This window comes from Melanotaenia boesemani, chromosome 15, assembly GCF_017639745.1.
Source record: "Melanotaenia boesemani isolate fMelBoe1 chromosome 15, fMelBoe1.pri, whole genome shotgun sequence".
In the NCBI taxonomy this organism is placed as follows: Eukaryota; Metazoa; Chordata; class Actinopteri; order Atheriniformes; family Melanotaeniidae; genus Melanotaenia; species Melanotaenia boesemani.
The window spans coordinates 31,955,830-31,970,554 of NC_055696.1; the positions used below are offsets into that span (position 1 = coordinate 31,955,830).

The 14,725-nt window shown below is 37.8% G+C and overlaps 2 protein-coding genes and 1 non-coding gene across 3 annotated transcripts; 2 read left to right on the forward strand and 1 right to left on the reverse strand.

Annotated features, from left to right (window-relative positions):
* The first annotated feature begins 519 nt into the window (after nt 1–519).
* On the forward strand, nt 520–9,955 carry pgrmc1 (progesterone receptor membrane component 1). The gene is made up of 3 exons (XM_042008292.1): nt 520–849; nt 7,993–8,148; nt 8,443–9,955. The coding sequence occupies exons 1-3, from the start codon at nt 552–554 to the stop codon at nt 8,535–8,537; spliced, it is 549 nt and encodes a 182-aa protein (XP_041864226.1). The 5' UTR covers nt 520–551; the 3' UTR covers nt 8,538–9,955.
* Nucleotides 9,956–10,411: 456 nt separating this feature from the next.
* On the reverse strand, nt 10,412–10,522 carry trnal-caa. The gene is made up of 2 exons: nt 10,485–10,522; nt 10,412–10,457 (listed from the first exon to the last, which is right to left on the reverse strand). It is a non-coding gene; the product is annotated as a tRNA-Leu (tRNA).
* Nucleotides 10,523–10,940: 418 nt separating this feature from the next.
* On the forward strand, nt 10,941–14,618 carry LOC121654256 (cytochrome c oxidase subunit 7B, mitochondrial). The gene is made up of 3 exons (XM_042008294.1): nt 10,941–11,062; nt 12,684–12,799; nt 14,398–14,618. Exons 1-3 carry the CDS (start codon nt 11,026–11,028, stop codon nt 14,479–14,481), a joined length of 237 nt encoding a protein of 78 aa, XP_041864228.1. The 5' UTR covers nt 10,941–11,025; the 3' UTR covers nt 14,482–14,618.
* Nucleotides 14,619–14,725: the final 107 nt, after the last annotated feature.

Here is a 14,725-nt window from a genome sequence, read left to right on the forward strand (position 1 = left end):
CTCTCTTGTGAGCTTATTGCAGTAAAGAGGTTTTCAGCATGTGTTAGACCCGTTTTAACACAGTTTACTAGTAAAAAAAACTTTAAAGGTTCAATGGAAACAGTAACTGCATGCCCCCAAAAATGGTGGATAGAGTGGTAATGTCACATGCAAAAATAAAAGATAAAAAAACCCAAACTGAAAAGATTCAGACTATAATTAAGTGAAATGACCTGTCCATGCAGTAAAATAATCACACCCCACACAACCCCTGCCAACAACCTTTTTTAAGACCGCTCATTGTTGCAGTGTTAATGTGAACTGGTACAGGGAGGCTTAGAAACAAGTTTTTACAACTAAAACATCAGTAAGATGACAGTCATATATATATATACATATATATATATATATGTATATATATATATCACATTTTTTGGGAAACAGAGGAAAATGGTTGGTTTAAACCGTAAACAGGTGGCAGTAATGCTGAAAGCTGATTGGTCGGAAATCCGTAGGCTCCACCAATCCCACCCAATACGAACACACACTGATCTGGAGAGAAAGACGCTAACATGGCTGCTGAAGCGGAGAGAAGCGAAGTAACTTCTGCTGGAATTTTTCAGGAGATTTTCACGTCCCCGCTCAACTTGACCCTGCTCAGCCTCTGCTTGTTCCTGTTGTACAAAATTTTCCGCGGCGACAAGACGCCAGATTTCGGCGAGGTGGAAAAACCGCTGCCCAAACTGAAAAAGAGGGATTTTACCCTGGCAGAGTTAAAGCCTTACGATGGCACGCAGGACCCACGGATCCTCATGGCTGTTAATGGAAAAGTGTTCGACGTGACCAGAGGCAAGAAGTTCTACGGACCAGGTAATTTCTCTCAAAGCTTCCCATCTCCAGATGTTACCAACTGCCCTGTCCTCGCGCTCCAAGCACACCCATGACAATTAGCACAAAGTGGCCGTTAGTTTTTTGTGAAGTCGGACTGATTGAGTGATTAAGTTTACTCCCAGCCCTGACAAATAATATAAGTTATTTATCACATTTGTTTGATTTTTGCAAGTAGAATTTGTCGCCACACCCCCTCAAGTTTGCTAGCAAAGGTCTTGATAACAGAGGCGCTGCGGCAGCCTTGAACAGAGATCGTCTATGAGGTAGCTGCGCTCTCCCTGCGAGCAGTCTGCCGCCGCCGCCATGTTTCCAGCAGTTCAGCGAGAAAGAAGTTTTTAAAAATGCCTGATAAAAATAAAATAACACGGCTTGTCGTGGCTAGCCAGTTGCTGTAATAAAACTGTGTATGCTTTAAGTCAAAATAATGAGTTTATAGCTACTTTTATATGGCATATAAAAATGTGACGTATCTAAAAATATAAAAATTAGTTGGCATTTCAAAATAGTTTTAGTGGTATCTTGAAAAGAGACAAAATTATGCCTTAGTATCACAACTTAAAAAAAGAATCATCATTTATTGTACTGTCTCCAGATTTGGACTTTGTTTCTCAAAATTTTAACTTAAAATTAGTATTGTTCTAAAAATCAGAAAAAATTACTCAAGTCAAACCTTTGAAATACTATAAAGATGCTAAATGAACATATTGAGATACCATCTCCCTTCCATTCATGTAATTAATCCAACTCTGGACCATGTAGGTGCATCCAAGTTTATTAAATTAAACTATGACTGCAGACATAATGTATACCCATGTAGAGAAACAGAGACTGTAAATCAGCAGTGGTAACTTGAATGTTTTTATAATAAGCCATAGGGCTGGACCATATTTTAAGAAAGCATATCGATACAGCAAAATCATATTGATTGATATTGATAAGTATTGATAAAAATTGTAGATGAAAAAATCCACCGGCCAAACATATTTTTTACAGGCCAAATTATTAAATTATTTTACATGCACATACCTCTACGCACATGTTATTTTCTATAATACTGTGTTGTGTTGTATCCAAACTGAGAGTGGAAGTCACAGCAACATTAAACAAAGGCAACAAGAAAAATGGTTTTATTTGAAAAAGTGTTAATGTCTGAATTGATGATTTAAAACCTGATCAGACTCGTCCCGCTCTGCTCTTCGTCTGGCCTCCTGTTTCTAACAGTCCTCGTGCCACAGCATTACAGCCTTGGTGGGATTATACTCCCTGATTTTTGCATTTTATTTTATTGTTTAAAAAATAAACTGAACAAAAATTGATAATAAATAAATTTAAAGCTTATTGATCAGATTCATGACAAATCAGTAATATTGAATATAAATAGCTTATCAATAATCATGAAAGCTGATTTATAATAATAATGAACTTAATAACTGATCAATACAATAACAATATGAATCATTATTATTATATTGATAAGTAAATCGGTTGACAGCTGTTCATAGTCTCGCGGAGTCATGTTATGCAGCTGTCGTCACCCTTCAGGTTGTAAACAGCTAAGCTAAGCTAACAGGCTAACATCACGTCCAACAGAGTGCTGCTGTGCTGACAGCGCTGCACGCGCAGGTGTGTTACCGCCTACAGTCAACACACGCAGGTGTGTTACCGCCTACAGTCAACACACGCAGGTGTGTTACCGCCTACAGTCGGCGTGTGAGAAGCGAGCGGAACCGGGCCGTGAAACAGACAGAAGGCGCCGCTAATTCCAAACCATCACTTTTCACTGAACCTTCTGGTTGGGGCTGTAAGCTCTGTAAGCTCTACCGATTTATCCTCCAGTTCACCGTGCTTTCTTTTGGGAAGCTGGCCGGCTCCTGATAAAAATGTCATATTTACCTACTTAATTAGCCTGAGCTAAACGGTAAACAGAACGGAAACACTGCAGCGCATTCTCGTGTCATGTGCGAGTGTTTGTGTCAGTGCATGTTTGTGTACGTCGTTCATACATGCAAACAGCAGAGGAACTTAAAGAAGAAATCCCCCAAAAGGAAGACTGAAAAACATGACTGATTTGGTACAAACATTTACTCGCCATTTGGCGGATAGCCCTCTGAGATTTAATCGCCAAACCAAAAATTTACTCGCATTTGGTGCCCGGCGAGTGTTAATTTCAGACCCTGACTGTAAGGAGAGTAATTTCTGTGAAGTCAGACCCCTGACAGCAAACAGAAACAGAGTTACACATCTCTGTTTTTATTGGATCTCAGATTGTTACCTCTGTTGCCTGTAACCTTTAACCAACATGATAACTGGCTGACACGCAACCCTAGAATGAATTCAGACCAATTTGAAGCCACAGTGTTGGAGATCACTGACAGACTTTCATGTTAAAGGACGCTTTAGAGCACAACTCGGGACTACTTTGAGCTATGAGACATGTAAAATGTTTTGACTGGCTGTTGTTTGAAAGCTCTAGTTGTGAATGCTTTCACTGAATTTTATTGTAAATATGTGTCTTTGAGGCTCTTTTTTAAAATCCCTAAACCATTTTTCTAACTTAACATAAGAAACCAAATGTCTAAAATGTTTCATGTGTAAACATATGCCACTGGACAAGATTTTTTTAATGAAATATTGAAAAGAAAAAAAAAGGAAAAAAAAAAAAAACAAAAATGGGAATTTAGGTCCATCCAAACTTTTATGTCACTTTTATGTGTACATGAAACATACAATGCCTCAAGATGAAGCAGGACTGCACTTTTTAGAATGAAATAAATACAGGATTAATAATTGTTCTTAACCTGAGATGTTTGGGCTCTGACTGTGAGATAAAAACTGCTTGTGGCAATCGGTGGAAGAACAAGTCTGTTGTGAATCACATCATTAGGCGCATTTGGACAGAGAAGTTCTAAGAACGCAGTTCTAATAACTGTCCTAGTTCTAAGAACTACCTTCTCCAGGGGAACTGTTTCATGTTGCATTCGTACATGAGTTGGAGGCGGTAGCGGGACCGATGTGACGCATACGTCTGCGACAGTGACGTGTGACTTTAGCGCCACATAACAACAAAACAAAACCCGCTAAAAACAAGACAACACGGCAAGCTCATATGGAGAACGAAGAGATCGTAGTGTTCATGCTCTGCTTGATGGAGATGTTACTGATAGACGATACAACCAGGCGTCTCACGTCGAGGCTGGAAGGCTCCTGAAAGTCAGAAGATGAAGAATCCAGCGGCAGGAGATCCGCCGCAGACAAAGGAGACGACGTGTAAGTTTAACTTATTAAACATGCGCCGATTGTGTACGTGTCTTATGAGTAAACATTTCAGACGGTTTTCTACTGTCTGTGTTGAGCAGATTACAATAAGTAAATACTTCAGACGGCGGGTTTATTGTAACTCGTGTTCTGTTTCAGACGTTGCTGCAGCTCATTGAACTCCTCACCGTCCGGCTGGTCCGGAGCAAAGCTGATAACTAGTGGGAAAAGGTTGTTCTCAATTTTACCGATGAGCAGTGGACAGAGAATTTCTGTATGTCCAGGGAGACATTTCAGTACATCTGTGGCCGCCTGAAGCTGCACTGGAGAGGATGGACACAACCACCTGCTGCAGATACTGAAGGAGATGGAGAACAGCCTGGATGCTTTACCTCCTGCCTTCCAGCTAATCACAACACACCTCTTCATAATAAGCATCATGTTCTGGAAGTTCCACAGACAGAACATACATGTATACATGATGTACACATTTAAAGAGAAAATGTTCCATAGAAAATGCATCATATGTTCATTTTTTTTTTGTTATGTGTAAAATAAAGATCTCATCATCTGCTTTAAGCTTTGTGTGTTTTATGGAATCATCAGTAGAAAGGTGGAGGAGAAATCCGTCACTGAAGGGTTGGTTGTGACTGAGTTATGGTTTAGAATTATGAGGACATAGTCACACAGATTTAGCGTATATGAAGGTAAAAATATAAAAAGGGTGGTGAAATGTTTACAGGTGTGTAATTTGTGTCAGATCTTGGTTAAACATGATAAACTTCGTTCTGTGATATGGAGCATATTATAAAGTTGATAAACTAATGTAATTTACACCCAGGGATAAGACTTAAAATGTAGCGACCAAAGATGGATTATTTAATATTTCATAGCTGTGATAAGTTAATAACTACTCAATATTTTTATTAGCTAATATTTTATAGATGTGGCCAAAGCACATCTAACAGACACAAACTGAATACTTCAGACTCTTTACAAAGTCATTTATTTTTTATAGTGAATACAGCAGAGCAAAAATAACTATTTACATGTGTGTATAAGCTGCATATCACACTGGCTTTTCCTGCCACACGCAGGAGTCATTTGCTGCGGCGTTGACCGAGTAAATATGTCGGTGGTACAAGCTGTCCAATTTACTGTTTGTTCGGTTCGTCCCGCTCCGGTTGTCGTGGTCCTTAATTTATTTGTAGTCTTGTGTGAGTTTTCTACGTGCGCTGCTTCGCGTTATCCCGCGTTCTCTGACTGAGAGCTGATCGTCAGGAATATTTTTATATTTCGCTGCGAACCTTCAAAACCTCTCTGAAAATCCTCTGTGGCGTAGACGGTCAGAAGAGCTTCGACCTCCTCGTCGGTCCATTTATCGCTTGCTCTGTTGTTGTTTTTGTCCGTATGTGCAACCGTGTTTTTTAAATGTGGCGGGGACACAAAATAAGGAAATCTGGCAAGGGACGTAGCTACCAGTCACCAAACACCTACGTCATGAGAGTTCCTATAGAACCCCGTTCAGACCCTGCCTCGGAGCAGGAGCTAAAATGGTTATAGGAACTGAGGGCTTTGGTCCCTAGTTCCTATATGTCGGAATGCGTGAAAAAACGGCCTGGTTCCTGAAAAGGTTATAGGAACTGCAAAAGGTTCCTACAGTCGGAAAGAGCCTATTAACATCCTGTCTCCTTTGTCCTCCGTCCTTTTGCCTTTGGCCACGAAATCAGTCTCAGCCTACTGGAGAAGAGAAGGACAAGGACAGAGGAGGCGTTTCTGAACACAGGCTGGCACTCCTGATGTGTAAAGGAGACGTAGGGCTGGGCGATTAATCGATAAAATCGATAAATTGAATTTTCCATTTCTGGAGATTAATTTTTTTGAAAATTGGGATTTTTTTCCATAGTTAGTTAGCAGCAGACTTCGCCCTCCCTCCACACCAGAACGGTGTTTGTCTGACAGATTTTCAGTAAAGTGACCGTCACTCACTCCTGGGATTTAGCTGTACGTATAACTGCAGTGAGAAATGCTGCTCTCTATGAGATGCAGAAATCAACTTAACCCACAAACACTAGTTAAGAGACGACCTTCATCAGGGGAATTATTTCTGCAGTGGATCCTGTATGATAATGATCCAGATGGAAAGAGATCACGGATGCATTGTGTCGCATATTTCAATGTAAGATATGAAGTCGTTTATATGGTGGAAAAGTTATGGCATTATATGCTTTATTTTGCTGGCATTCATTTATATAAATAAATACATGTTTTTAATAAGTTTATTTATGTTTTGTAAAAGAAAAGGAAAAAAAATCGATTAAAATCGGAAATCGGATTTGGTTATAAAAAATCGGAGATTTTATTTTTAGGCCATATCGCCCAGCCCTAAGGAGACGTGATAGCTTAATGCCACATCATAAAATAAATTTAAACTGGATGAATAATTTGTCATAAACTAAGGCTAAAAATTAAATCTCATATCTTTTAAACACACGTGTATATATATATATATATATGTGTGTGTATGTCTGTATGTATGTGTATGCATGTGTGTGTATGTGTGTGTTTTGTTTGTTTTAAATGTCTGTTGTGTGTCTTTTTGTCAGCAACATAACTCAAAATGTAATGATTGGATTTTGATTAAATTTTCTGGAAATCTTAAAAATGGAAAAAAGAACAAGTGATTAGCTTTGAGGGGGCAGTCTGGCTCACCGCCTAGATTCAGGAATTCTTTTAAAGGGTTCTTTATAATGGGTATATAGGGTTTTTTTTGTTTGTTTGTTTTTACATTTGAGCTTCTAACTAAAAAATAGTGCCCGTCATGGACAAAAACAAATTATAATGGCTTGGTGGAGGTCTGTGCTTCCAGTTACCTTTTCTGCTCACAATTCAGGTGTGAGATAAGAAGCAAGGAGAGGATTCAAGAACGAGAGAAAGAAAGAGGAGGGTGCTTAGCCAGTTTACATGCTGGGGGTTTTTGTGATTGGGTGCAACAGATAAATGTGTGTATGAAACTCATCACTGCCTCATCTGTTGGACTCAGGAAAGCGATATACTGTCTTTGTTGCTTCTAGAAAACTTGAGGCTTATTTCTCATGTTAGGGCTGGGCAATATATCGATTTTCAAATATATCGAGACTTTATCAGACTCAATATCATTTATATCGAGATAGCTTGTTTTGAGTTAAAAGCATCTGTTCTTTTGCATTTTGCACAGCTGTATTTTTGTTATGGCCATTGAAAAGTATCTTTAATTAATTTTGTTTTAGGAGCATTTAATTTAATATAAAGGTACTTTAATTTCAGTCAGCTGTTTTAATGCACATGTGCTGCTGATCCTTAAAAGTATATTTGGCACTAAAGGCTGTAAATTAGAACTGTCTTTTTGGCTGCTTGACAAAAAAAAAAAAAAAATATCAAGATATATATCGTATATCGTGATTCAGGTAAAAAATATCGAGATATAAGATTTGGTTCATATCGCCCAGCCCTATTTATGTAGATGTTACTTTGACATGTAACACATACTTAAACTGTGTTGCAGACCAAACACACTAGTCTGCCATGGCAACCATACTCCCTTCGAGCAGCAGCATCCCCAAACAGGACAGCGAGCTCAGAGTCAGTTCGAAGAACTGAACCCCATGAAGGCTTAGCATCCAGGCTCCAGTTTTTCTCAGCTTTAGAGAAGTGGATTTTTCAGTGATGTTTATCTGTATCATGATTTTTCCAGCTGCAGGTTGACTTTTGAAATTGACAGAAAATACACCAGACTGTTCCTGGTAACCAGGGCTATGTAAGGGACACCGCAAACTGATAATGATATAAAAGACTCCGTTCACGACACGTTGGTTGCATCTCTTACAGAGGGGCCGTATGGAGTGTTTGCAGGGAGGGACGCATCCAGAGGGCTGGCCACATTCTGCCTGGATAAAGAAGCCCTGAAAGATGAATACGATGACCTGTCAGACCTGAACAGCATGCAGCAGGAGAGCCTGACTGAGTGGGAGACTCAGTTCACCTGTGAGTGGACACAAGATGCTGGATCACACTAATTCATAGCACTGGTTTACAGCTAATATACATTATAAATAACCACTTCAAAAGAAAATGTAACAAGTTTGTTTTGTCCACTTTTACATATTTGTTTATGTAATTTCTCTGTTATTTTTTAAAAGTAGAAAGCTACAATGTTGTTTTTCAGACTTGCTCAACGATCGGATTTTCTCTGAAATCTTACAAAAAATTCAAATTGACGAGTTTAAATAGAAGTGACAAAGCTACGGTTTTCAAGGATTTCTTTTTCTTCTGTTACAGTTAAATATGATTACATCGGCAAGCTCCTGAAACCTGGGGAGGAACCCACGGAGTACACCGATGACGAGGAGGGGAAAGACAAGAAGACCGACTAGAACATGACAAGTGGCCAAAAGGGAAAGATGAGAGATGCCTTAATGTTTGTCACCAGGCACCTTGGGCCTCCTTTTTGGGGCCATTCACAGAAAACTCCTCCATATTCCTCACACATCTTAGTACTTTTGGACCAATTCTTGGTATTACACAAAAGCTTTTATCTCCATTTATTCTTCCTGAGGGCATTAACAGTTAAATATAAAAGATTCAGATGTACAGCTGTGTAGTTTAGAGCTGTTATTGTAAATCATATGTTGATCCTTGTACCAATTCCAGCATTTTACGAAACAACTGATGAGTTGCAGGTTTAAGCTGAAGAACATGCATGTTAAATTACTGGGTTCATGCAAGGATGTTATCCAGTAGTTTATTTACACAAAGAGAAATCTATAAAAAGTCTTAAACCAGAAGTAAGACTTCAATAAAAAAATATTTTTGTTTCATGTTCTATTACCTGCATAACAAGCCTTTTAAAGCTTTCTAAGCAAGTCTCACATTTCCTCAACCTAGACAAATATGGTAAACAAGCCATATTCAGGATTTCTTTTACAGGAGAGCTGTGATGATCTGAAGACGGGATTTTAAGACATTACAGATAAACAGTGCTTCACGAGCTTTTTAAGTGCTTTGTCTTGATAAATCAGATTTAATCATAAGTTGTGCCAATTGTGTTTCAAATCTTTATTACCATTGCAGAGGATGATCTGTTATCTTTTACGTTGCTTAAATAATGTGGCCTTGCCCTCTTACATTATGATAGCTGTCATGGGGGATTTGTGTTCAGAGTAATTTGTCCCTTTATAGGTTTTCTTCTGATCTTAACTAATGTTCACAGTGACGATCCAACTCAGCCGGATTATAACACTGTGCTCCATAAAGAGATTTAATCTTATTTAAATCCGAATTAGTAACTAAAATAATATGTCAGTAAACACTTCTCCGGTCTCCAAGATGTAAAGATTTGCTTATTCATGTGTTTCTGTGAAAAAGTACAAATACAGCTAAATGGCAACAGTTCTTTTGTTTGTTTGTTTTTTAAACTCTTTTCAACACTAAACATGTGACAGCAAAGAGTCCAAAACACCTCTCAGGTTTGGGTTGTTTTTTTTATCTTGGACAAACCAGCCTGAAACTAATGTGTAACTCTGGTTCTGCCTGGAGACTTTTTCCCAAACTCAAACAGCAACTAGGTCACAGCATTTCTTGGCATAAGAGACCTTTTTTTTCCTGAGGGAACAGGTTAATTTGTAATCCTGAAATTAGAAAATGGTGTTTTTCCAACTGTAGGAAAACTTTATCTGTAACTCGCCATCAAATGAGGGAACATTTCTGAGTTTTGCATGTACATAACACCCATTCTGTAATACTGTCATGATCTACAAATATTTTGATTTAATAAAGAAAACTACAAAAGAAAGAATTATAAATGTCTTTATTTGAACCTTGAAATTTGTATTGACTGTGACAAATACTCTTGAATACAGTAACTTAAATGTGCTTGCACAACTATGAAATATGCTTTTAAGTACATTTAAACATTTGCTTTTTACTCAAGCTTATTGATTATTTTCTTCTCTACAGTATAGGTTTTTAAATTGTGTTGACTTTAAAGCAGAAACTAAAACTCAAAGCAATTCATTGCAAACACAAAATAGTAACATACCGTAGCTATTTTTTTATTTTACTCTTTGAATTTTGACAAAAATAGCATATAGCGTCCTTTAGACTAGTAAGTAAAAAAAATGTTTTTGCATGTGGAAAGCTGATGTTTTCTGATCAATTGCTTTTGGGACTGCAGATGGAACCACAACGTTTTTATTCTTCTACATTAATAAGTCTTTTTGTGCTGTATGCCTTGGGGAGGGAAAAGGTCTGTCAGAAGTGGGATTCGAACCCACGCCTCCATTCGGAGACCAGAAGTCCCGTTTATACGGAAGGTATTTATCCTTGAGTCTGGCGCCTTAGACCACTCGGCCATCCTGACACATACAAAAGGCCTACGATGGTGACTATTTTAACACATACATTACTGAGTGGAATTCTCGATATATGTGTAGAGATCGCTATATATGAAATTTACATGGATAATATTTCAGCATGTTTTCCTTTAAAAGTTGCCTATTTTCTTTTAATGTTCAAAATTTTTATTTTTGTCTGCGCATGCTCTGATGAACGTAATGATGCAGCATTCAGGTGCCCTAAACACAATGGAAGTAATAGAAAAATTTCAATACTTATGTCAGCCAATATGTGTGTAATTGTGGTACAGTGTGTTTAATCCGAATTAATGTTTTATTTTGATGTAACTTCACGTAATGTTATAATAAATATATATGGTATCAGTTTTCTTTAAGCAGAGGTCATCGCCCCACTCAGGGCTGCTTAATATTTACCAACGTGACTTGAACGTCACAACTTCCGGGTTGTCTACTTGCAGCAGCCATATTCCGTTCTTCAAGGGTATCTGCAGAGACAAGGCCAGACAACATGTACCGGTTTGCGAAAGCTGCAGCCAACATCGGTGGTAGGACTACAGTTTTAATTGAATTTTTAAGTGTACTGCGTTTTAATAGTCAAGGGAGTAGTATATTATCAGTTCACAGTGAGTACGATCAGCTTTACCAGCGGTGACCGTGTTTAACGTGGCTTCTATTAGCCAGTTAGCGTTAGCGTGTCCCAAAGAGTGAGTAAAATACACTTTTCTTGAATTGTCTATCGTACGTTAAACTAAGCATTGCATTTAAATTGACCTTGAAATTCGTAAGCAAGTAAGTGATAGTCCTTGTCCACCTCCCTGACTTGCAATAACTTCTAGTAATGATTAGACATCTTAATTGAAATATTTATGTCCTTCTCCCCTCTGTGTCGCTATCAAGCCGCTTTTAAATTGGCTCAAGTATCCGGACGATGTCGTGTAATTTGACTGGCAGACAGAACAAGGACAGATGAGGACAATCCGGCACCTCCGAAAAGTTTCAGTACTAGGATTAAAAGCAGGGTTTGACTTTAGCAATGTTTAACACAGAACTGAATGGGCACCATTTTCACTTCTGAAACAATTATATGATATAATCTAAAAACAAATGAAAATTTAACCATATTAGGAAACCACGTGATGACAAACATATGACCAACATTTTTCTTATTGTAACTATATTTATTTCTAACCCTGAAATGTCCTCATGCTGGTTCCAGGTTGTGACTTAACTTTATACCATAGTTTTACCAAATTTGGTAAATCAACTCATAAGTGATTAGCAACTACTAGTTATTTTGTTAATTTTATTGGTATTATCTCAATTAATCTCTATACATCATTATTTCTCATAGACAAATGTGACATTGTCATCTATGGGTTTTTAGACACCATTTTGTGAAAAAAAAAGAATAAGGTCTTTAAACTTCAGTGCCCCTTTTTTTTTTTTTTTTTTTTTAAAAAAAGAGAGAATACCAATTAGAGCAGTTAAAATCGAATAATACCTTAGACGAATGATTTTCTCTCTGTTGAGTGATCATTTCAGCACTTCTTTTATCCTTGATGCTACAGAAAACAAGTATTTGGATGATTTTTTTAGGGCTTAAAAAATGCTGAGTCTCTTCAGTGATCCAATAATCAGTTCATCCTTACAGCTGTAAATATCAGTGCTCATTTAATCGATCAGCCATGAACAAAACACCAACGTAAATGTGCACCACATTCCTGTTTGTGATCAGCTGTGTAGAAAAAGCAGCACTAGTTAATCTAAGTAAATGCTTCCCATCATAACTCTAATAAGGCAGCTTTTCTTGTATAAAGTTAATAATGATCTAAATAAGGAAAATTAATGAACACATGACAAATAATCAGAGATCAGTGTTTTATTTGATTATAATGGTTGATCATTTTCTGGTTAACAGGTTACAATCTTGATCACAAGTTCTTCAGAATATATTTCAAGCTTTTGTTCAGAAAGTTGGTTTTGGTCTTTAAATTAAACACTGCATCCTGATTAGTGCCCTTTTCACGTTTCTTGGTATTTTCAGTTTCCTTTAAGCAGTAATTATTTTTAAATGGTTAAATGTTTGGAATTTGTGGATGAAGATATTGATGCTGCTTACAAGAGACGTCCGTCTTTACTTGAGGACTATGTTGTGTTGCTTTGCAGGTCAGGCTGTGCGACAGGTGAGACATGGATCCACCGCCCCTCAGGACTTTCACTCCAAGTACGGCATGGGTGTGCTCGTCGGTGGAGCTGCCTTCTGCACATCTGTGTGGGGATATGTAAGTCAGAACACTTAACGGTGACATCCCATCTGCTCCCAGGGCTTCAAATTATACAGGACTGTTTCACTCAGTACAACTTTCCACTGCTTCATTTTTAATCATAGACGGGACCGTTTCACCGTGGGGGGATCAGCTGGGTGTGAGGGTGCAGTGGCACAGAGGAGATTCACAACTTTATTATATCTTTGTTCATTACATTGTCTTGATTCAGCAGACGCTTTTACCCAAATTTACTGACAAGTGATGAGTATAAAGTGGTTTTTGGACCGTAAGAATTTGTGACTGAGGAAGTTTGAATATTTGTTGGCAGTGATAAGAAATGAGCTTCACAGAGCTCCATCCTGTCAGAGCAGGAAAAAGGGAAAAAATCTGTAATCCAAAATTATACCCAGTAAACATACTCATGTATTCATAAAACTTGCACACCGTCTGCGATCCATGCACACAAATATCCATAATTTATATTGTAAATTACTGTTGGACTTTTAAATAAATACACAGAACAAAGAAGCTGTTGTGGAGATGGAGAGAGTTGTTAACACCCACAGCTGATGACTGACCAGTCAACGCTCTGCATTATTTCAATGCCACCTTATGATACCAGCTCAGTGCGTTTGGACCCATTGCTCAGATAGTCAAAAAAAAACCTCTATAGGAGAGCGCCTCTTCTGTACGATGACAAACAAAAAACGTGCAGTGTAGTGATGCCGCACAATATGGTACCGTGTGAAAGTAAAGCACCAAAAGTGGAAGGAGAAAGAAGTTAAGGTGACGGGCAACAGTCACAAAAACATCTCAACTTTGTCATTATGTCCTTATTTGTGCAAATAAAAATGCAGGTTATTTTCACTGTAACAACCACTCCACCCCACATTAGATTAATAAACTCAAAGCCACAGTGTTGTTGAAGTTGTATCATCTGGTACCGAGTGCATCATATATATATATATATATATATATATATATATAATATATTTTCCTCTTCATGTCAGGTGTTTTTATAATTCTAGCACTAATAACGCATCAGATGTTGGCTTATTTATAGCTACTTGTTTAAAGCAGCTACGCTTGTTAATTATAACCACAAGAGGGCAAATGCTCACTTACTTTCATGTTCCAGCAACATTTCCAGTGTGAAAGGCAGAATAGGTCAGGTTAGAAATGTGTTTACAGTCAATGGTTTCAGATGTGCTCAAAAGACAATGAAATGTAAACTGTTTAAATCTGTTATTCAGAGTTTATTTTAAAATAAAATCTTACAGGTGCTGCTGCAGCAAATGTCCAAGTCAGATAAGTGGAGACCAAAGAAAGTAAAAGGGTTTATATCTATTAATTTTTTAAGTGGCTTAAGCCATAGTTTGGACGACATTTCTTTCATTCTTTTAGTTCATAGTATCTGTCTCAATTCCTTAGTTTCTTTGGCTTCGGTAGTCTGGCTATTTTGATTGGCATTCTTATTAATTTGAAAGCAAATCTATCACTTTGGTTTTGGATATAGCTTCTGTTTCTTCTTTTTTTTGGTGGGACGTTTTAAATTTATTATGAAGGATAAGTGTGGTATCACTGTAATGAAAAACTCTCTTGACTTTGTGCAGGTGCTGACTCAGACTGGTATCACCTGGAACCTTTCCCCAGTAAGGAAGGTCATGCCCAAAGCGTGGAGAGAGGCTGAGGAGTGAAGAGCCGACATGAAAGACCTGCTTCCCACCCAGAAACCCTGTGGTTGTACAGATGAAAAACAAAATATCTGCGTTTTCAGACAGCAAAGTCTCATGTTTATTCCACATGTTGTATTGTCCAAATAAATTAACTGTAAGTATACTGTCTGCTTGAGTCCTATTTGAAGAAAAAAAATATAAAAATGTGTGGAAAAATTCATGTTGCAGATGTTTAGAATAATTTCTGGATTTAATCATGATGTAT